Source organism: Oryctolagus cuniculus, chromosome 4, assembly GCF_964237555.1.
Source record: "Oryctolagus cuniculus chromosome 4, mOryCun1.1, whole genome shotgun sequence".
NCBI classification, from domain to species: Eukaryota; Metazoa; Chordata; class Mammalia; order Lagomorpha; family Leporidae; genus Oryctolagus; species Oryctolagus cuniculus.
Window position 1 is genome coordinate 174,663,620 of NC_091435.1, and position 20,639 is coordinate 174,684,258.

The 20,639-nt window shown below is 55.8% G+C and overlaps 1 protein-coding gene across 1 annotated transcript in view; it reads left to right on the plus strand.

Annotated features, from left to right (window-relative positions):
• The first annotated feature begins 2,553 nt into the window (after window positions 1-2,553).
• The window catches only part of EXOG (exo/endonuclease G), a 42,124-nt gene continuing 24,038 nt past the window's right edge, over window positions 2,554-20,639 (plus strand). The window contains 5 exon segments of the mRNA XM_070073054.1: window positions 2,554-2,770; window positions 3,569-3,718; window positions 8,926-9,065; window positions 10,415-10,491; window positions 14,331-14,445. Of these exon segments, the coding sequence (XP_069929155.1) occupies window positions 2,608-2,770; window positions 3,569-3,718; window positions 8,926-9,065; window positions 10,415-10,491; window positions 14,331-14,445 (645 nt within the window). The 5' untranslated portion in view covers window positions 2,554-2,607.

Sequence of the window (20,639 nt, forward strand, 5' to 3'; positions counted from 1 at the left end):
GTCTTCCTTCATCACAAGGCAGGGGGTGGGTCTCTCTTCATGGTCATCAGAGTCGTGTTCTCCCGGCCCGGGCACGTGCAGTTGTGGGTGGCCGGGTGCCGGGCTCGCACCTTCCCGTGGGGCTGCGTCCCCGCCCTGCCGCTGGCCAGCCTTGGAGACACCGTGGGCTTCTTGGCAGGGACCGTCCTGGGACCAGGGGCTTCCTGCAGGCCGGGGCTGCTTCCTGCATCTCCTCCCCGGGGCCAGCCATGCTGGGCTTGCACACAGCCCTGCCCGGCGTTACTGTAAGCGCAGCGGAGGAGCGGGAAGGTAGGTTGTGCGCAGGCCCGTTTGCGAAAGGGGCTCCAGGACCGGCCTCCCTGGCTGACCCACCCCGGCCCTGGCTCAGCCAGCCGGTGTCTGGGTGCCCAGTTTGCTCTCACTGGAGAAAGCGTGTTCCTGGCTAAATGGAACAACGGCCTTCTCTAACAGCCACCCGAAAACAGGGACGCACCGGCACTCGCTGCTGCCGCCTGCAGGAGAGGGTGTCTCTGGCCGGTGACCAGCGTCGCTTCCTCCCTCGGGGGAGGCGAATGCCTTCTATGCAGCCATTTTCCGAGGGTCTTTAATCCACCTCGGTTATGAGTGAGAGTGACCTCAGAACTGGAGAGCGCTTCGTGGGACGGGGCCTTTGTGGGGGGCCACTGTGCGACCTGAGGCCTCTCCAGCTCTTCTGGGTTTAGGAAGTTCTTACTGGTGTGTGCCCCCCTGAGCACAGGGACGAGAAGGCAAGAGGCTTATTTTCTTGTCTTTCTTTTTTTTTTTTTTTAAAGTAGAACTGGGAGAGCCGCGGGGTTGGGCCTTAGGGGTCATCTGGTCACACTTCCCCTTCAGCAAATGAATTCTTGGGCTACAAGGAGAGAGACAGAAAGGTAGTTTATTTATGTATTTGAGAGGTAGAGTTACAGACAGAGGGAGACACAGAAAGAGGTCTTCCATCTGCTGGTTCTATCCCCAGTTGGCTGCAACAGCCGGAGCTGTGCCGATCTGAAGCTGGGAGCCAGGAGCTTCTTCCGGGTCTCCCATGTGGGTGCAGGGGCCCAAGGATTTGGGCCGTCTTCTGCTTTCCCAGGCCACAGCAGAGAGCTGGGTGGGAAGAGGAGCAGCTGGGACTAGAACCAGTGCCCACATGGGATGCTGGCACCGCAGGTGAAGGATTAACCCGCTGCGCCACAGCGCTGGCCCCAGAGGGGTTTATAAAGTTTCAAGTTGCCCCCACCCCTCAAGTGTCGAGCGCCCTGTGGGACAGGTTCCCCATGACAGTTTTGAAGCTGCTTCCGCCTTACAGGCAGGTGAGAGGCTGGGAGGGAGTCGGCAGCCCTTCTGAAGCTTGCGTCTGGGTGAGGAGCCGCCACCTACCTCTGCTCTAACACCTAGCAAAGTGGCCGGACGCGGGGCTTTGGGAAACACGTCGTAAGTTCTAGGAGTTCCACAGCTGCTGAGGTCTGCTGGTTCCTCCCAGACTCCCCCATCGGCAAGGGGGCACTCACTGGGCGGATCCTCGGCCAGGCACGCGGGCCTGGAGGGCGTCGCGGGCCCTTGCAACCTGTTGATCGGATTTCCCCCACTGGTGCTCGGCGCGAGACCGGACGCCCTGCTCACTCGCCCTCGTGGGGAGAAGGCTGTAGACCATGCGAGAGCCCTACCACAGCTTTGCAACCTGGAGAGGGTACCCGGACCCAAAATCCTGAGAGAGGACTCCCGGCTGACCTGGCTCAGCCAGAGCCCCAGGGGACGCTCGTGTCCCGCCACGCGCCCGCCGGGGAGGCCCTCCGGCTTGAGGCTGGCTAAGCAATGCCGCAGTCCGGCGGTTGTTGGGAATGGCCCGCTGAGTCGCCCCTCGGGCCGGCTGAAACGTACCCCAAGAGCCGGGAGACCCCAGGCTCTGCGAAGAGGCGGCGCGTGGACAGTGCGGCAGCGTGCAGACCCACTCGGGGGTGGGCGTGCATCAGGAGCCGGGCTGCCTGGCGTCCCTCGGTGGCAATGGCTGACCCGCCCCAGGAACCCTCAGAACGGCCCGAGTGTCGCCGCTGACGCCCAGGAAGGGGAGGCAACCCGCTGGGGGCAGCACCCAGAGCTCTGGCTGCGGGTTCCAGCCCTGCAGGCTCTGGAGTCAGGCTTGAGCTGGGCACTCGGCCCGTCAGGTGGCACTGCGTGCTGTGCACGGACCTCAGGGCTGTGTGCGCACACCGGGCCGCCCCGCTCCGCGCCGGCCCCGCAGCCCCGCGCCCCGCAGCCCAGCGCCCCGCGCCCCGCCGATCCCGCAGCCCGGCGCCCCGCGCCCCGCCGGCCCCGCCGGCCTCGCGCCCCGCGCCCCGCCGATCCCGCAGCCCGGCGCCCCGCAGCCCTGCGCCCCGCCGATCCCGCAGCCCCGCGCCCCGCCGATCCCGCAGCCCAGCGCCCCGCGCGTGGAGCCGGTGCGTCCGCGCCGCCAGGCTCGACACCAGGGGGCGCGCGAGGCCCGCCGCGTCCCCGCTGCGCAGGCGCGCGTTCTCGCCGCGCGACAGGCTTCCAGGCGTGAGCCCGCAGTGCGCCTGCGCCCCGGTGACGGGCGGGCGCCCCGGCAAGATGGCAGCGAGGAGCTTCGCTTCCCGCCTCAGAGGCTCCCGCGCGTTTCTGCGGGGCTTCGTGGCCGGGGCCGCCGTGGGCGCCGCGGGAGCCGGGCTCACGGCCCTGCAGTTGTTCCGGAGTCGGGGCGCCAAGGCCGCGCTGGCGGCGGGGGAGCCGGGCGGTAAGTGGGTGCCCGCCGTGCCGCCTGGCGGGGGTCCCGCCCTGGACGCGGGCGCCCACGGGCGTCAGCCGGGCGGTGGCCGCCGCTTCCTCGGCCGCCCGCCGGGGCTCCGGGGCCGGGGCCGGGCTGCTCGTTCCGCGGGCAGTGTCCGCGCGCCCGTGTCGGGGCCCCGGCCCTCGCTCCCTGCCTCGTCGCCGCACGGAGGTCACCCCTGCGTGCCGCGTCCGTGGGCCGCAGGGGCGGGCGCCGGCTCCATCGGGTCGGTGGGCCGCAGGGGCGGGCGCCGGCCCCATCGGGTCCGTGGGTTCGCAGGGTCGGGCGCCGGCTCCATCGGGTCGGTGGGTTCGCAGGGTCGGGCGCCGGCCCCATCGGGTCCGTGGGCCGCAGGGGCGGGCGCCGGCCCCATCGGGTCGGTGCGGCCGCAGGGTCGGGCGCTGGCCCCATCGGGTCGGTGGGCCGCAGGGGCGGGCGCCGGCCCCATCGGGTCGGTGCGGCCGCAGGGTCGGGCGCTGGCCCCATCGGGTCGGTGGGCCGCAGGGGCGGGCGCCGGCTCCATCGGGTCCGTGGGCCGCAGGGGCGGGCGCTGGCCCCATCGGGTCGGTGGGCCGCAGGGGCGGGCGCTGGCCCCATCAGTCCACGTTGGACAGGAGTGTGCGGCCGCGGCAGCCCTTGGCCGCCGGCTTCGTGCTGTTGCGGCATCTCCAGGCCCGTGACCCGCGCCCTCGCCCCTTAGTTTTGAACACTCTGTTCTCGGAGCCGCTGATGTCTTTCCGCCTCCTTTCTCCCTTGCGTGGGCAGCATCTGCGGAGCCGGCCGTCCTGGAGCAGTTCGGATTCCCCGCGGCTGGAACGGAGACGCGGCGGTACACCAATCACGCCTTGTCCTATGACCAGGCGAAGCGGGTGCCTCGATGGGTTCTTGAACATATATCCAAGAGCAAGATCGTGGGTAGGTGGCTGGCAAGATGACCTAAAGGCGGGATGCAGGGTGTTTCCGTGTTCAGAACACGGAGGATCACGGACCGTATTCACGGTTTCTGTGTCATAGCACATGTAGGAAATATTTGTGTGCCTCACTTTTTAAAAAAATATTTATTTATTAATTATTTATTTATTTGGAAGGCAGAGTTAGGGGGAGACAGAGAAGAATCTTCGTCTGCTCTTTTACTCCCCAAATGGCCGTATCAGCCAGGGCTGAGCTGGGCAGAAGCCAGGCGCCAGGAGCTTCTTCCAGGTCTCCCACGTGGGTGCAGGGGCCCAAGGACTTGGGCCATCTTCTGCTGCTTTTCCGGAGCATTAGCAGGGAGCTGGATCAGAAGTGGGACAGCCAGGACTCGAACTGGTGCCCACAGGGGATGTTGGCGTTGTGGGCAGTGGCTGCGCCACACCACCAGCCCCAGGCTCACTGTGAAAGGGACCCTGCCTGGCAGCTGGGAGGCCCAGACCCTGCCCAGTGGTCTCGGGCCGCGGGCGTCCATGTCTTCCGTTGAGTTGGGAGGCTGCAGCTGAGTGCTGTTCATTTTCTCACCCTAGCAGATGGTTTAAAATCTGTTCGGGTTTTTATTTCAGAGCCAGAGAAGCTAGGGAGCTCCAAGTGCCGGGCCTGGCTGAGGCTGGGGGTTGGGAACGCCGTGCAGGCTCTCCACCGGGTGCCGAGAACCGACCTCTTGAGATGCCGCCTTCCAGGAAGCTGGACCAGGGGGCCAGAGCTGGGAACTGACTCAGGCACTGTGATGCGCCATGCCTGCATCTCAGCTGTGTCTCGGCCTCCTTTTTAGTTTCATCTACTTGAAAGGCAGAGTCAGAGAGAGAGAGCGAGAGAGAGAGCTCTTCCATCCTCTGGTTCCCTCCCCAGTGACTGCAGCAGCCGAAGCTGGGCCAGCCCAGAGCTCCGTCCGGGTCTCTCGGGTGGGTGACCGGGACCCAGCCACTCGAGCTGTCACCTGCTGCCTGCCGGTGCGTTCGCAGGAAGCCAGGTGGAGGCAGAGGCGCTGCGAGATGAGCTGGCGCTGCGGCACGGGCTGAGCACAGCCAGCCTCCGTCAGCGCGTCGGGCCAGGCCGGATGGCTGCCCTCGACTGCGTGTCTTCCGTGTGCTGACGAAGCCCTGGGGTGGGTCAGCGTCCAGAACGGACGGTCGTGCCTCAGGCACTTTCAGCTTGGGGAGTGGGGAGTGGTTTGACTGTCCAGTAGTGAAGAGTGTACAGTTGTGGTTGATACTACTTTGTGAAGGAAGTAGCTGCGGTTCGGGTAGAGTGACTAAGGAGCAGTGAAAAGTGATGACATTACAGGAACGCTGGGTTTTCTTTTCTGGTAATGCTTTGTTTGGGGGCCGGCACTGCGGCATAGTGGGTAAGCCACCGTCTGCACATGGATGTCGGTTCATGTCCTGGCTGCTGCACTTCTGATCCAGCTCCCTGCTAGCATGCCTGGCAAAGCAGCAGAAGATGGCCAAGCCAAGTGCTTGGGCCCCTGCACCCGTGTGGGAGACCCAGATGAAGCTCCTGGCTCCTGGCTTTGGCCTGGCCCAGCCCTGGCCATTGCAGCCATTTGGGGAGTGAACCAGTGGATGGAAGACCTCTCTCTGTGTCTCTGTGTCTCCCTCTGTCTGCAATTTCTGACATTCAAATAAATCTTATATACTTTCTAAAATTTTATTTATTTGAAAGGCAGATTGACAGAGAAAGAGGAGAGACAAAGGAAGATCTTCCACCTGCTGGTTCACTCTCCAGATGGCTTCAGCAGCTGGGGCTGAGCCAGCTGAAGCCAGGAGCCAGGGACTCCCTCGGGGTCTTCAGCATGGGCGGCAGGGGCCCAAGCGTTCGGGTCATGTGCTGCCTTCCCAGGAGCATTAGCAGGACTGGACTGGAACCAGCCCTCCAGTGTGGTACACTGGTGTCACAGGCGGTGGCTTAACCTCTTCTGGGCTGCAACACTGAAGAATGCTTGATTTTGACTGGTGAGGCTTTCCTGGGAAAGTGGGGTAGGGAGTAGGTTCCCAGGCAGAGGGGTTGAATGGGCCATGGAATATGGAGAAGAGAATTCTAGGTAGAAAGAAGCGCAGCTTTGTTTTGCAGAGCCGCAGTGTGGAGACTTGTTCTTTAGGAGCCAGAGGAAGGCCTGGGTGTCAGGAAGGAAAGGTGAGGCTGGAGAGTGGGCCGGTGCACAGATCGGCCCACGCGCCCTCGTGTCTCTGTGATTAGATGACTAGGTCTTGGTGGTGAAGGGCAGAGTGGTTTCCAGGGAGAGTCCTCCAGTCCACACTCCCACCGTCACCGTTTGTCCTGTCTCCAGCCCTCACCGTCAGGAGAGTCCTCCAGTCCACACTCCCACCGTCACCGTTTGTCCTGTCTCCAGCCCTCACCGTCGGGAGAGTCCTCCAGTCCACACTCCCACCGTCACCGTTTGTCCTGTCTCCAGCCCTCACCATGGGGAGAGTCCTCCAGTCCACACTCCACCATCACCGTTTGTCCTGTCTCCTAACTTTACTGTGGTGAGAGTCCTCCAGTCCACACTCCACCGTCACCGTTTGTCCTGTCTGCAGCCCTCACCATGCGGAGAGTCCTCCAGTCCACACTCCCACCGTCACCGTTTGTCCTGTCTCCTAACTTTACTGTGGTGAGAGTCCTCCAGTCCACACTCCACCATCACTGTTCGTCCTGTCTCCAGCCCTCACCGTGGGGAGAGTCCTCCAGTCCACACTCCACCATCACCGTTTGTCCTGTCTCCAGCCCTCACCGTGGGGAGAGTCCTCCAGTCCACACTCCACCATCACCGTTTGTCCTGTCTCCCAGCCTTACCGTGGTGTGTGGTGCTGAACTTCCCAATTTAAGAGCTGATGTTACTTGTTATTCGTTATCAGTGGCTTATGCTTTGTAAGTCATTCTGTATCCATTGTCGGTGAGGGTGTGCTTTCCTTGTTGATTGTAGGAGCTCTTTGATGTAGCAAGGAGATCAGCTTTAGTCATAGCTACTTTATTCCTATTTTGTTGTTTGTGTTTAATTTGACGCGTGGTCTACATAGTAGTTCTCCTTTGGTTTAAAATGTGTGCTCCATCTGTGAGTATTAAGATACTAGTATTGAAGTGAGCGTGTGCCTTTCTAAAGTGAGCGAGAACCAGCAGAGTGGCAAGAGGATTGGAATGTATTTGCTGTTAGAGGGAAACTGGTTTATTTTTATTTATTTGAAAGACAGAGTTACAGAGAGAGGTAGAAACAGAGAGAGACAGAGAGAGACAGAGAGGTCTTCCATCCACTGGTTCACTCCCCAGATGGCCACAATGGCTGGAGCTGCGCCTATCTGGAGCCAGGAGCTTCCTCCTGGCCCCTGTAGGCGCCCAAGGACCTGGGCCATCCTCTTTTGCTATCCTAGGCCATAGCAGAGAGCTGGATCAGAAGAGGAGCAGCCGGGACTCGAACTGGCGCCCATATGGGAAGCCGGCGCTTCAGGCCAGGGCATTGACCTGCTGCGCCACAGCGCCGGCCCCTAGTGATGGTTTTATCATAGCCATTAAAGCTTGATTTTAAACTTACATCAAGAGAAATAATTCGACTTAGTCTTAAGCCTTATTGTTTATTTTAACATGAAAGTGTTCCGAGATAGAGGACGGTTCAGCCTGTGCTAGTTTCATCCTGCTGTTGGAGCATCATTCTCAGAAGCGTGTAAGCCTGGCAGCGGCTCCCGTATCGCGAGTCCTGTGAGCTGTGTAACCCTGAGGCGGCAAGCTAGAGCAGTTAGTGTCCTCCACAGGAAGCAGGACACTGGTTTTACTTGATTTTAGAGTAGAGTTTCTGTGGTTACTGATGACACACTGTCCCGCTGGGGACGACACCAACTGTTACTAAAGTACATAAAAAGTGTATTTTTAAAAATCGCTGTAGAAAAACAGAGTCCGACAGGATAGTGGAAAATTGCCCGGCCAGTGCCTGGGGGAAGCCAGAATCCAGAGCGGTAGGCTGCTCCGTGCAAAGCAGCACCGCGTTTGCCATTGATTGCACAGCCTTACGGGGCGAGGAGGGTTGAAGGAGAGACCAGGGCTTCTCGTGGTCGTCTGTCCTGGGGAGCCCCTTCCTGCCTTAGCCTGTACCCAGAGGGCTGCTGTGTTCTGAGAGCGAGCCAGAACTGGCCTGCTGCTGCCTGCCTGCCCTGGGGTGCACGGAAGCTGGCTGGGTGAGCTGAGGGGTGAAAGGGCAGGTCGAAGCTGGTTGCAGAGACGCCGTGAATGACTGTCACATAGGCAGACACGTAGCCCAGATCCTTGAGGTCTGTGTGGGGGTTGGGGGGCCCTGGTCCTGGGGCGTGGTTTACAGCGGGCCTCCACTGGGGGCCGTGTTCTCAGTCTCTGGAAGTCGAGGGCCGCAGTGTCAGGCGGAGGAGGAAGTGGTTCCGATGGTGGTGGCACCTGCAGGTTTACTGCAGAGTCTGGTGCTGCCAGGTGATTGTGACCAGCTGGGTGTTAGGAAACTCCTCTGACCCTGGGAGCTGAAGACTTAAGTCTCTCTTGGCTGGGTGAAATGACACTGGGACCAGTCCCTTGCGATCTCCATCTTCCACTTTCTGAACAGCAGTCTGAGTGTGTTCTGTCCTCCTAATTTTTGTAGTTTAGCCAGGTTTGAGCTAGTGATAGAATGTGGTGGCAGACTCTGTCGATGTGTTCTGTGGCAGGCCATTCTGCAGGTGTCAGAGAATAAGTAAAAATTGGGCTTTCTTCCCCCATGTGGTACTCAGAGCTCTGGGTGGAGCTCCTGACAAATGTTTCCTTAGGGCCAGAGGTAGTACGCAGGTAACAGAGGCACCCCTCCTGTCAGCCTGTGTCTGTGTGTATATGTGCCCATGGTTCTCGTACACGTTAACTTGTCTAAACACAGCTGTACAGAACGCAGTACATGGGGGTCCTTGAAAAACCAGAGTTCATCGGCCGGGCTCTGACCGGGAGGCCCAGACCCAGAATGCCTGGGAGAGCTTTGCTGTGCAGAGCCTTCTCCAGACTGGGCCTTTCTGAGTTCAGGGGCCGCGGCCGAGCTGCTCCCCTCCCGGACCTCGCGCTGGCTGTGGGGAGGGTGCCCGCCGGCAGCCACCGCTTGGCGAGGCCTTGCCTGAGCAGCGTGAGGGCTGTGTGTCCACTACAACTCAGTCGCTTTTGTGTGCTTCTTCCAGGTGATGCGGACAGAAAGCACTGTAAATTCAAGCCCGACCCCGACATCCCGCCAGCCTTCAGTGCCTTCAACCAGGACTATGTTGGAAGTGGGTGGTCACGAGGACACATGGCTCCAGCAGGAAACAACAAGTTCTCCAGTGTAGGGATATTCTAGGGAGGGCGGGGGCGTGGGGCTGACGCTGTGTTCTACGGGGTTGGGACTAGAACTCAAACACTCGAGAATGTCCGTACTCCATTCCTTCTTTCTCTTCCTGACCTTCTTTCTGAAGGTGCGGAGACATTTTTAAATAGGCTGAAAGAGGAAAGCTAAGTGCTGTGCAAAGGGGAATTGGATTAGAAGCCCACGGGCGCGGAAGCTGAGCTGCTTACTCAGTGGTCGCACAGCGGAAAGACAGCCCCGTCCACGTGTGTGATCCGGTGGGCGTGCACACACATTCGCAGGAGCCTCCACAGGCTCATGGAGGCAGTGAGCGTGAGAAAGGCTGTGCCTGGATTTCAGTCTGTTCTGTGCCCAGATAAGCCTGGCTTCTGATTCCACCTCACGCCCTTGGAAGTGGCCTCTTGAGTATGCTGCAGACCGTCAGTGAAAGTTGCAGACATAAAATGCTTGACCCAAATAGATTGCACTGGAGCATGAATCTACAAATGGGGATGTTTGCATATATGATGAGGACGTCATACCAAGAAGTGCGTGCAGGCGTGTTTTATGTATGTGTGTGATAATATCTGAAGTGTAATCGACATTCAGATAGCCAGATCCCCTCAGGTACGTCCTTTACGACTTTGGGGGAGGCAGCATCCTGCTATGAATCCTGCTGGTTGTCTGATCTCTTTAGTGCCACTTAGGCTAGAGTGGTTACAGTGGATTGCTGTCATCACTGCGTGGTCTCAGCCCCGGGCACTCATGGTCAGAACCTGGGGTGGTGTCTTGATGTCAGTCTGCCTCGACTGAGTCGGAAACCCTGGGAAGCAGACGTGGGCGTCGGCATTGTAGAGCTCCTCAGTGTTCCAGAGGGAGCACCGTGGCTTGAGGAGGCTGCTGCGCTGGCTCTGGCCACAGGAGCACGACGAGGTGGAGCCTCGTGCGGCTGGTGTGAAGTGAGTGAACTGGAATACGGAATGGCGGGCATTGTTCTTCGCCGCTTTTGAGCTAAGAGCGTGTCATACCAGTTACGTAAAATTCCTGAAAGCGGACTTTTGGTTAGCAACTGTGTATCCCAGACTTAAAACCAGAGCTGAAAACTTAGTTCTCAGAGTGTCTGTTACAGTTTGGGATCCTGTGAGGGAGGAGGCTGGGACGGCCAGCTGCGGACTGTACAGGCCTGAGTAGCCAGGGAGCGCTGTCCTGGAGTGGCTGGTCTCATCAGCCGCGTGAGCGCCCAGAGCCCAGGAGAGCAGGGAGCAGGCCTGGGCCTGGTCTGTGGGGCTGTGGCACAGGAGTAGGCATGGCAGCGCAGCGTCGGTAACGGCTTTTCTTTCTTTCCACAGAAAGCCATGGCTGAAACCTTTTACCTCTCTAATATTGTGCCCCAGGATTTTGATAACAATTCTGGAATTTGGAACAGGTGAGGCTGAGTTCTGAAGGTGGCTGGAGGGATGGCTGTCGGTGGGTCTGTGCCCCGGGTCTGCCGCTGCGTTCAGAAGCGTGCCCGCCGAGGGCCGGTTCCCCCTGGTTTCCTTCCTGTGTTTGGGAGCGTAGGCGTCTGGGAAAAGAGACTGCGGGACAGCCTTCCTGCTAGTCTTGTTTGCTGCTGTTCAGAAGGCAAGTCTTGAAAGAAACCACTAAAAACAGTGCTCCCGTTAACACTGAGTCTGTCCAGACCAGTGCTCCCATTAACACTGAGTCTGCCCGGAACAGTGCTCCCGTGAACACTGAGTCTGCCCGGAACAGTGCTCCCGTTAACACTGAGTCTGTCCAGACCAGTGCTCCCATTAACACTGAGTCTGCCCGGAACAGTGCTCCCGTTAACACTGAGTCTGTCCGGAACAGTGCTCCCGTTAACACTGAGTCTGTCCGGAACAGTGCTCCCGTTAACACTGAGTCTGTCCAGAACAGTGCTCCTGTTAACACTGGGTCTGTCCAGAACGATGCTCCCGTCAACACTGACACTGAGTCTGTCCAGAACAGTGCTCCCGTTAACACTGAGTCTGTCCAGAATGGTGCTCCCATCAACACTGAGTCTGTCCAGAACGGTGCTCCCGTTAACACTGAGTCTGTCCAGAGAACTTTTTTTTCTTATATTCTAGTGTACCTGAAGCTTTAAAAAACGTTTGGAATCTGAGGAGTTCCTGAGCTTTGTTTTGGTGTCGTTTAACATAACCGTTAACCAATCTCTGATAGAAAGTTAGCCAAGGCCGGTGCTGCAGCTCACTAGGCTAATCCTCCGCCTGTGGCGCCAGCACTCCAGTTCTAGTCCCGGTCGGGGCACCAGATTCTGTCCTGGTTGCCCCTCTTCCAGGCCAGCTCTCTGCTGTGGCCCGGGAGGGCAGTGGAGGATGGCCCAAGTGCTTGGGCCCTGCACCCCATGGGAGACCAGGAGAAGCACCTGGCTCCTGCCTTCAGATCAGTGCGGTGCGCTGGCTGCAGCGGCCACTTGGGGGGTGAACCAATGGAAGGAAGACCTTTCTCTCTCTGTCTCTCTCTCTCTCTCTCGCTAACTCTGTCAAAAAAAAAAAAAAAAAAAAAAAAAAGCCAAAAAATCAATCCTGCATTTTCTGAGGCTGTTGAGCTCTGACAGATAGCTCATTGAGCATCTGAAACTCAGCACTGATGGGTGGCCTCAGGCCGCTGTGTCAGAGCCTGAAAATAATTAAGCAAACATCTCCACTGAGACGAGGCCTCAGCAGCTGTCAGTCCCAGCCACGCTGGGGTCAGCTGCATGCCCGGTCCTCCTCTCCCTCCGGATTGTTTTAAGCAGACACAGATATTTTATCCGTAAATATTTTTAGAAGATAAGGATTCTGAGACTAGCACAGTGCTGTTATTGCCCCTAGAAACTAGACAGTGATTCCTTAGTACCGGTTTTACAGTGTTCAGATTTTCCTGCTTTCATTTTTTTGTTATTGATTGGTTTCAACCAGAGTTCAAGCAAGATCCAAATATAGATTTGGGTGATTGTCGCTCCCCCTCTTCACGGAGGAACGACACAGGACCCTGCCTAGGCTTCATATCCGAGTCACGGCACCATTATGTCGCTCCCTGTCTTCGTGGAGGAACGACACAGGACCCTGCGCTGTTCTTTTGTCTGCTCGGCCCTTCCCGGGTTTGCTGCTGGTTCTTCCCGGGTTGGCTGCCGTCCTTCCACCTCCATGGAAGGGCGGTTCCCCCTGCCACTTTCCCCACTTCCGCGGGGGAGCGGCACACCGCCGGCCGGCTCTCTCGGGGGCTGCTCAGGTGTTCCTTCAGATGTTCCTGGTGCATGTTGTCTCTCTCCTCCTTTATAGTCCTCTTCCGCCAATCCCAACTCTGCTACCCACATGCCGAGCACGCTGCTCTCCTCCAATCAGGAGCAGGTCCCACAGTTTATTGGTTGAACTGGAGGCAGCTGTGTAGAAGCTGTTTCCTCCTCTCCCAGCGCCATATTGTGGGAGAGCAGATGCATAGAATAAGTCTTAATTCCAGTAACAGTCTAGTCCGAGTTGCTCCCCACAGGTGATATATCTCTTCAGTTCCTTTTAAAAACACTTATAAAAATATCATTTTACTTGAAAGGCGAAGAGACAGGGAGAGACAGTGGAAAATCTGTCTGCTGGTTCACCCCCCAGGTGTCTGCAACCAAAGCCAGGCCTCTGGAACTCAGTCTGGTCTCCCACATGGGTGGGCTTGAGCCACCGTCTGCAGCCTCCTGGAGTGTGTGCCAGCAAGGGTGCTGGGCCAGGAGTGGGAGCGTGGCTTGAACCCAGGAGCTCAGTCTGGGGTGCAGGTGTCTCAAGCAGTGTCTTAGCTGCTGTGCCAAATGCCCACCCTTCCAGTTCCTTTTAACCTGTAGGTTTCTCTTTATTTAAACATTTATTTTTCTGTTTGAAAGGAAGAGTGGGGCTGGCTCTGTGGCATAGCGGGTAAAGCCACCGCCTGCAGTGCCAGCATCCTGTATGGGCTCCGATTCGAGTCCTGGCTGCTCCACTTCCAATCCAGCTCTCTGCTGTGGCCTGGGAAAGTGGTAGAAGATGGCCCAGGTCCTTGGGCCCCTGTACCCGCGTGGGAGACCTGGAAGAGGCTCCTGGCTCCTGGCTCCTGGCTTCGGATTGGCGCAGCTCCGTCCATTGCAGACAATTGGGGAGTGAACCAGTGGATGGAAGACTTCTCTGTGTCTCTGCCTCTCCTTCTCTCTGTGTGTAATTCTGGCTTATACATAAAGAAATAAATCATTAAAAAAAAAGGAAGAGTGTCAAGAGAGAGATTGCATCTGGTGGTTCACTCCCCAAGTGCCCACAACGTTTGAGGCTGGGCTAAGTTGACGTCATTGGCCAGCAGCTCCATCGGGTCTGATGTGAGTGGCCGGGACTTGAATACTCGAGCCATCACTTGCTGCCTCCGGTGCGTCAGCAGGAGGCTGGATTAGAGGTGGAGGCAGGACAGTTCCAGGCACTGATAGAGGATGCAGCCGTCCCACGGGGCGACTCCACCTGTGCCACAGTGCCCGCCAGAAGTTTCCCTGTGGAGTATCTGTTGACGACGTGGGGTGTTTGGCCCATAAAGCTCCCTCTCCAGTTACTGGACTTGGTGATTGCATGCCTGTGGAAGCATTTAGCTCCCTAAGGGGTAAATTGGGAGAAAACGTCCGAGTCATTGGGTTGGATGCTGCATGTTTTCATTTTACGTGTTAGATGAGCTGGAATGACGACGTGCAGACTCGCTTAGAGGTGTCTTCCAGCTTCAGTGTGAGAAAGTGCGTGTCAGAGCTACTGGCGTTTTTATTTGGTAAATTTGCAAAAGCAGTTTTTCAGTGACAAATCTCAGTGCTATAAAGATTGTTGTGAAAGTGCTATCTTGTATTCTGGAACTTAGAGTAAATTGGTACAACCTTATTAAAACGTTAGTTTTGCATATAATCAAGAATCATTAAAATATTCAGTAATTCTGGCCTTTGAAATTTATCCTAAGATACAGTGTTACATCATATATAAGAAATATTAAGGTCAGTCTGCTTGTTGGAATGATATATAATTCTGGAAAAGCATTCATTGAGAACTATATTATAAAAAATGAGTTACCAATATTTAACTTCTAAAATATGCAGAGTGTAAATAGAGGATAGTTGTGCTAATGAGTGAATATGCTTTTAAAATTTTTTTGCAATAAATTTGCTCAAATGTAATGTTCTTGGGGTCTTTCGTAGGAACTGTTAGGATTTTCTTCTTTCTACATGTGTGTGGAAATAGTCTTTCTTGGTTTGTTTTTCAGAATAGAAATGTACTGTCGGGAACTTACAGAGAGGTTTGACGATGTTTGGATAGTGTCTGGACCTCTGACCTTACCTCAGACCGGAAGTGATGGCAAGAAAACAGTTAGCTACCAGGTACGGACGTGTCTTAGCCGCCTGGCTGCTTTGTCTGGGATCATGACTCATTCTGTCTGTCTGATGCCTTTTTCTGCAGTGTCTATCGAACACTTCGTGGGGTGTCAGAGGATGTAGGGATGGGTACTGCAAGGAGCTCATGTTCTAGAGAGGGAGACAGACATGTTTACAGCGCGTTAGTGTGCCATGCTGCAGTAGAGGTGAGTCCCCAGGGACCGCCACCCTGTGCTGGTGTGCTACTAGTGCATAACAGCGGGAGGCGAGCTAGGACGGACAGGTGAGGATAACAGCAGGAGGTGTGAGTAGGGAGGACAGGTAGGATAACAGCAGGAGGTGTGAGTAGGGAGGACAGGTAGGATAGCAGCAGGAGGTGTGAACTAGGGAGGACAGGTAGGATAACAGCAGGAGGTGTGAGTAGGGAGGACAGGTAGGATAACAGCAGGAGGTGTGAACTAGGGAGGACAGGTAGGATAACAGCAGGAGGTGTGAGTAGGGAGGACAGGTAGGATAACAGCAGGAGGTGTGAGTAGGGAGGACAGGGAGGATAACAGCAGGAGGTGTGAACTAGGGAGGACAGGTAGGATAACAGCAGGAGGTGTGAGTAGGGAGGACAGGTAGGATAACAGCAGGAGGTGTGAGTAGGGAGGACAGGGAGGATAACAGCAGGAGGTGTGAGTAGGGAGGACAGGTAGGATAACAGCAGGAGGTGTGAACTAGGGAGGACAGGTAGGATAACAGCAGGAGGTGAGCTAGGGAGGACAGGTAGGATAACAGCAGGAGGTGAACTAGGGAGGACTGGTAGGATAACAGCAGGAGGTGAGCTAGGGAGGACAGGTAGGATAACAGCAGGAGGTGTGAGTAGGGAGGACAGGTAGGATAACAGCAGGAGGTGAGCTAGGGAGGACAGGTAGGGTAACAGCAGGAGGTGAGCTAGGGAGGACAGGTAGGATAACAGCAGGAGGTGTGAGTAGGGAGGACAGGTAGGATAACAGCAGGAGGTGAGCTAGGGAGGACAGGTAGGATAACAGCAGGAGGTGAACTAGGGAGGACTGGTAGGATAACAGCAGGAGGTGAGCTAGGGAGGACAGGTAGGATAACAGCAGGAGGTGAACTAGGGAGGACTGGTAGGATAACAGCAGGAGGTGAGCTAGGGAGGACAGGTGAGGCAGCTGTTAGGGGAGCAAGGGAGTTCAGAGATGCAGCGGGTAGCACAGGGCCTTGTGGTTGGCAGCGTGGCTCTGGGATTGATGTCTCATTCATGGAGACTGGAGCTCATGATACAAAGACATGAGTAGCTCAAGGGGGGTGGGATCTTTTGTTTTTTACTACACTTTTTATAAAAAGATTTATTTATTTGGAAGAGCAACAAAGAGAGGGAGAGATGGGTTTTTCCAGCTGCTGGTTCACTTCTTAAAATGGTGGCAGCAGCTGGGGCAGGGCTGGGCTGAGGCCAGGAGCCAGGGACTCCGTCCTGTTGTCTCCGTTGGGCCTCTGCTGCTGCTGTCCCAGGCCACAGCAGGGAGCTGGATGGGGAGCGGAGCAGCCGGGATGAACCAGTGCTCTGATGTGCAGCCCAGCGTGGCCCCAGGGATGAAGATTTCTGTAGCAGCAGGTGGGGCAGGAGCCAGATAAGAGACAGATTTATTTTCTGTGATGACAAATTGGGTTTAAGCTTTAGGCATTGGGAAGTCATAGACTCTCTCTCTCTCTCTCTCTCTCTCTCTCTCTCTCTCTCTCAAGATTACTCTTTGAAATGCAGAGTTGAAGAGACAGGGAGAGACAGAGAGAGAGGTCTTCATCCCCTGGTTCACCCCCAAAGGGGTGCATTAGAAGGAAGCTGGTTCGGCTTGAGCTGGCTGCCGTGTGGAATGCCAGTGTCACGGTGGCGGCTTACCCACTGCACCACAGTGCCAGCTTGCCTTGGCTCTGTCTTAGCATTTATTTAGTGTTTGAAAGAGTGACGCAGAGAAAGGGGAGGGAGAGAGAGGCAGATACACCATCTGCTCGTTACCGCCACATGTACACAGCACTGGGGCTGGGCGGGCAGGAGCCCAGAGCCAAGCGTTCCAGCTGGCTCCCCAGCACCTAAGCCGTCGTGTACTGCTCGCAGGTGCATGAGTAGGAGGCGGGATGGAAAGCAGAGGAGCTGGGAATTTAACTGGCACTCCGCGTGGGGTGCAGGCATCCCAACAGTGACGTAGCACCATCGACTTGTCTCGATAGAGCGGTTTACGGCAGTGCACAGAGATGTGGTTGAGAAGAAGTTTGTTTGAGGAGAGAGCAGAGGCCCGGAGTCCGTTTGCAGCTGACCCCGAGCGGCTGGGAGTGAGGAACAGAGGGATGTAGGAAACTGAGCAGCTTTGGGAGGAAGAGGGAGAGTCTAGGATGACAGCCAGCTCGCAGCGAGTTCAGTGATGGGAGGAAAAGCTCTTCTTCTGGGAGCTTGGATTTAAAGAAAATTTAAGAAAAAATTACTTTAAATTTCTTTGGGAGGCAGATAGACTTCCTGTCTGCTGCTTCGCTCCTCAGACACCCCCGACAGGCAGGGAGGGCTGCGTTGGGCTGACGCTGGGGGGGTTCCAGCCAGGCCTCACGCATTGGTGGCAGGAGAGCAGGGAGGTGGCTTCCCGGCTGCCTCCCAGGAGCTGCGCCAGCAGGGGGCTGCATGAAGGCTGAGCGCAGCTCCTCTGCACACAGCGTCCGAACTTCCTTTTTTTTCGTTATTTTTATTTATTTATTTTTAAATTTATTTGACATATAGGGTTAGACAGTGAGAGAGAGGTCTTCTTTCTGTTCGGTCACTCCCCAAATGGCTGCTACAGCCGGCGGTGTGCCGATCTGAAGCCAGGAGCCAGGTGCTTCCTCCTGGTCTCCCATGCAGGTGCAGGGCCCAAATACTTGGGCCATCCTCCACTGCACTCCCGGGCCACGGCAGAGAGCTGGCCTGGAAGAGGAGCAACCAGGACAGAATCCGGTGCCCCGACCGGGACTAGAACCCGGTGTGCTGGCACCGGCCCCACATCAACTTTCGTAGTAACTGTGCGGCTGAACTCTACCCAGGATGCTTGGACCTCTAAAGAGATGAAGTTGTGTTTTGCATATGAGGTACTTTAGCTCCTTTGTGGACAGAAGGAGAGAGAGATTAACCATAGCACAGTGTAATTACCGGAGTGAGAGCTTCTAACGGCTCATGTTGCTGGAACTCCTGGGCCAGCTGACCGCAGTCGACTGGTTTATCTGAAGGACAAGTGCTGTGTCAGAGTGTGGTGGAGGTCTCACCAGGCAGAGGGGGCCCGGGGTGCTGACCGGGAGGTCTCCGTCCAGTAGGCAGTTAGAGGCAGTGAGGAGGAAGAGCAAGTAAGGGGGTGGGGTGAAGGTCTTGCTGGTAGTCGGGGGGATGTCCTTGGAGGGATCACTTAGCTCCCTCTGGGAGTAAACTTGGTGTTTAATTCTCTGGCTTAGGTTAGATGGTTACTTACGGGAGCCTGTGATGGGATTGAGTGACCTGTGGGACAGACGCAGGAAACAAACAGGAACGTCAGGGTCTGCTGGGCCCTCACTGGCTGCTGCTGGTCAGTGTGTCTGGGCTCGGGGTGCAGCGGTGCAGGGCCCTGTGCAGGCGCACCCGCCTTTGCCTCACACGAGATCACTGAGCGACATTGTTTCCAGAGTCTCACGCCTTTGGAGGATACGGGGTGAGGAGGCAAAGTAACTAGCAGTTTAAAGTTAATTCCTTTTATTTCTGTCCTCAGGTAAATTTCTTTGCAATAGTTAACCTGCTCATTTAATTTTGGTGTTTATAATATTCCCAATATTATAGAAAACAATGGCTTAATGCTGTCTGTGTTCTCTTGTTTTTCATTTATTAATTATTCTTGAGTTTGTGAAATCCTCCCTATTCTCATTACTGGAAAAGGGGTACTTGTACCTTTTTGCCTTATGAACCTGAAGTGATCAATCTTGGTTTGATATTCTTTCTTTCCCTAAAATTGAAGGATTTGTACAACTAGCTGTATAGAAGAAAAATTTATACAAAGTTCTTGAAAAGGAAAACTTAACCAATAATTAAATCACTAAGCATTTAAAAAAATTTATTTTCTCATTTATTTGAAAGGCAGAGAGAGATCTTTCACCCACTGGTTCACTCCCCAGATGGTCTCAATGGTGAAGCCTGGGCCAGGCCGAAGCCAGGAGCCGGAGCTTCATCTGGTTTCCCACGTGAGTGGCAGGCTCCTAAGCACGCGGGCCATCTGCTGCTGCTTTCCCAGGCCATAGCAGAGAGCTGGATTGGAAGTGGAGCAGCTGCGACACAAACCAGCACCCATATGGGATGCCAGCACCGCTGGCAATGACTTTACCCACTACGCCACACTGCTGGCCCCCCAGGGACCCAACCACGTGAGCCATCACCTGCTGCCTCCCAGAGTGTGAATTAGCAGGATTCTGGGGTCAGGAGTGGAGCCAGCACTTGACGCCAGGCACTGGGATGGCAGGGTCATCTCAAGCAGTGTCTCACCTGCTGTGCCGGATGCCCGCCACTCACTGTACCTTGTGTGTGTGGGTGTTTCTATTAGGTATATGTTACCCACACGCTATGGTGAGATATGTATTATTTTACATTGGATGTGAGAGGCAAAGTGAGTAAGTGAGTGAAAAAGAGAGAGAGATCTTCCATCCACTGGTCCATCCCCTAAGAGCCCACACAGCCAGGACTGGGCCAGACTGAAGCCAGGAACTCCATCCAGGTCTCCTGTGTGGATGGCAGGGACCAAAGCATTTGGACCGTTACCTTTGCCTTGCCAGGTGCATTAGCAAGAAGTTGAATTGGAAGTGAAATTGTCAGGACTTGAACTGGCATCCTGATATTGGATGTGGTCATTCTGAGTGATGGCCTGGCCTGCTCCACCACAGTGCCCGCTCTGATGTAATTTTTAAATTGTAACTTACAAAAGTATTATGTCTCCCAATTGTTCCTGCAAAAAGGGCATAAAAGCATTGATATGCCCTTAGTAATAGGTATGTCTTGAGCTCGGATCTTTTTGTCTTTAATTTTCATTTTATTTGAAATATATAGATAGAGATCTTCCATCTGTCTGCTGGCTCACTCCCCAAATACATGGAACAAGCAGAGCTAGGCCAGGCCAAAGCCAGGAACCTGGAACGCGTTGCGGTCTCCCGTGAGTGTGCAGAGATGCCCGCCGCCTCCGCGCTGCACGTCAGCAGGGAGCTGGTTGGAAATGCAGGGGCCGGAGCTGTGTCCAGGCGCTCCACTGCGCGGTGTGGGCGTTCCAGACAGCATCTTTACTGTTGAACCAGCACCCCTACCGCACCCCTAGCAGCTCCTGATTTCTAAAAAAAAACGCGTGTTGAAAGGCCCAGCGCTTAGAGAATTGGCGGATTCCAAGGCTGGTACAGGGAAAGTACAAACGAGAACATCTTGTGCCAGAAAGCGAGGGAGTGCTTAGACAGACACGTGGTGATGACCTTCAGACAGGGAGCTCCCGGTCCCCAGGACTATCTGAGTGCCAAAATGAAGTGGGTTATGAACCAGCTGACTTAAATACGAATCCACATTCTTAACAGATAAATACGTGAGGTGTATAGAAACTCCGTACCGTAGAATGTATACTAACACCTTTGCAAGAGTGGAAGAGCTCTAAAAATGGTTTTGCAGCCATCACGGTCATAAGTGATTCCGGCAAGACTGTCAGTGGGTGCTGGAAAGAGTGAATGACAGAGGTCGGCGCCGTGGCGTAGCGGGTAAAGGTGCCGCCTGCAGTGCCCGCATCCCATATGGGTGCCCGTTGGAGTCCTGGCTGCTCCACTTCTGATCCAGCTCTCTGGTATGGCCCGGGAAAGCAGAAGAAGATGGCCCAAGTCCTTGAGCCGCTGCACCTGCCTGGGAGACCCGGAAGAAGCTCCTGGCTCCTGGCTTCGGATCGGAATAGCTCCAGCTGTTGCAGCTATCTGGGGAATGAACCAGTGGGTGGAAGACCTCTATCTCTCTCTCTCTCTCTCTCTCTAACTCTGCCTTTCAAATAACAAAATAAATAAATCTTAAAAAAAAAAAAAGGGAGGCTGGCGCCGCCGCTCACTTGGCTAATCCTCCGCCTATGGTGCCAGCACCCCGGGTTCTAGTCCCTGTTGGGGCGCCGGATTCTGTCCCGGTTGCCCCTCTTCCAGGCCAGCTCTCT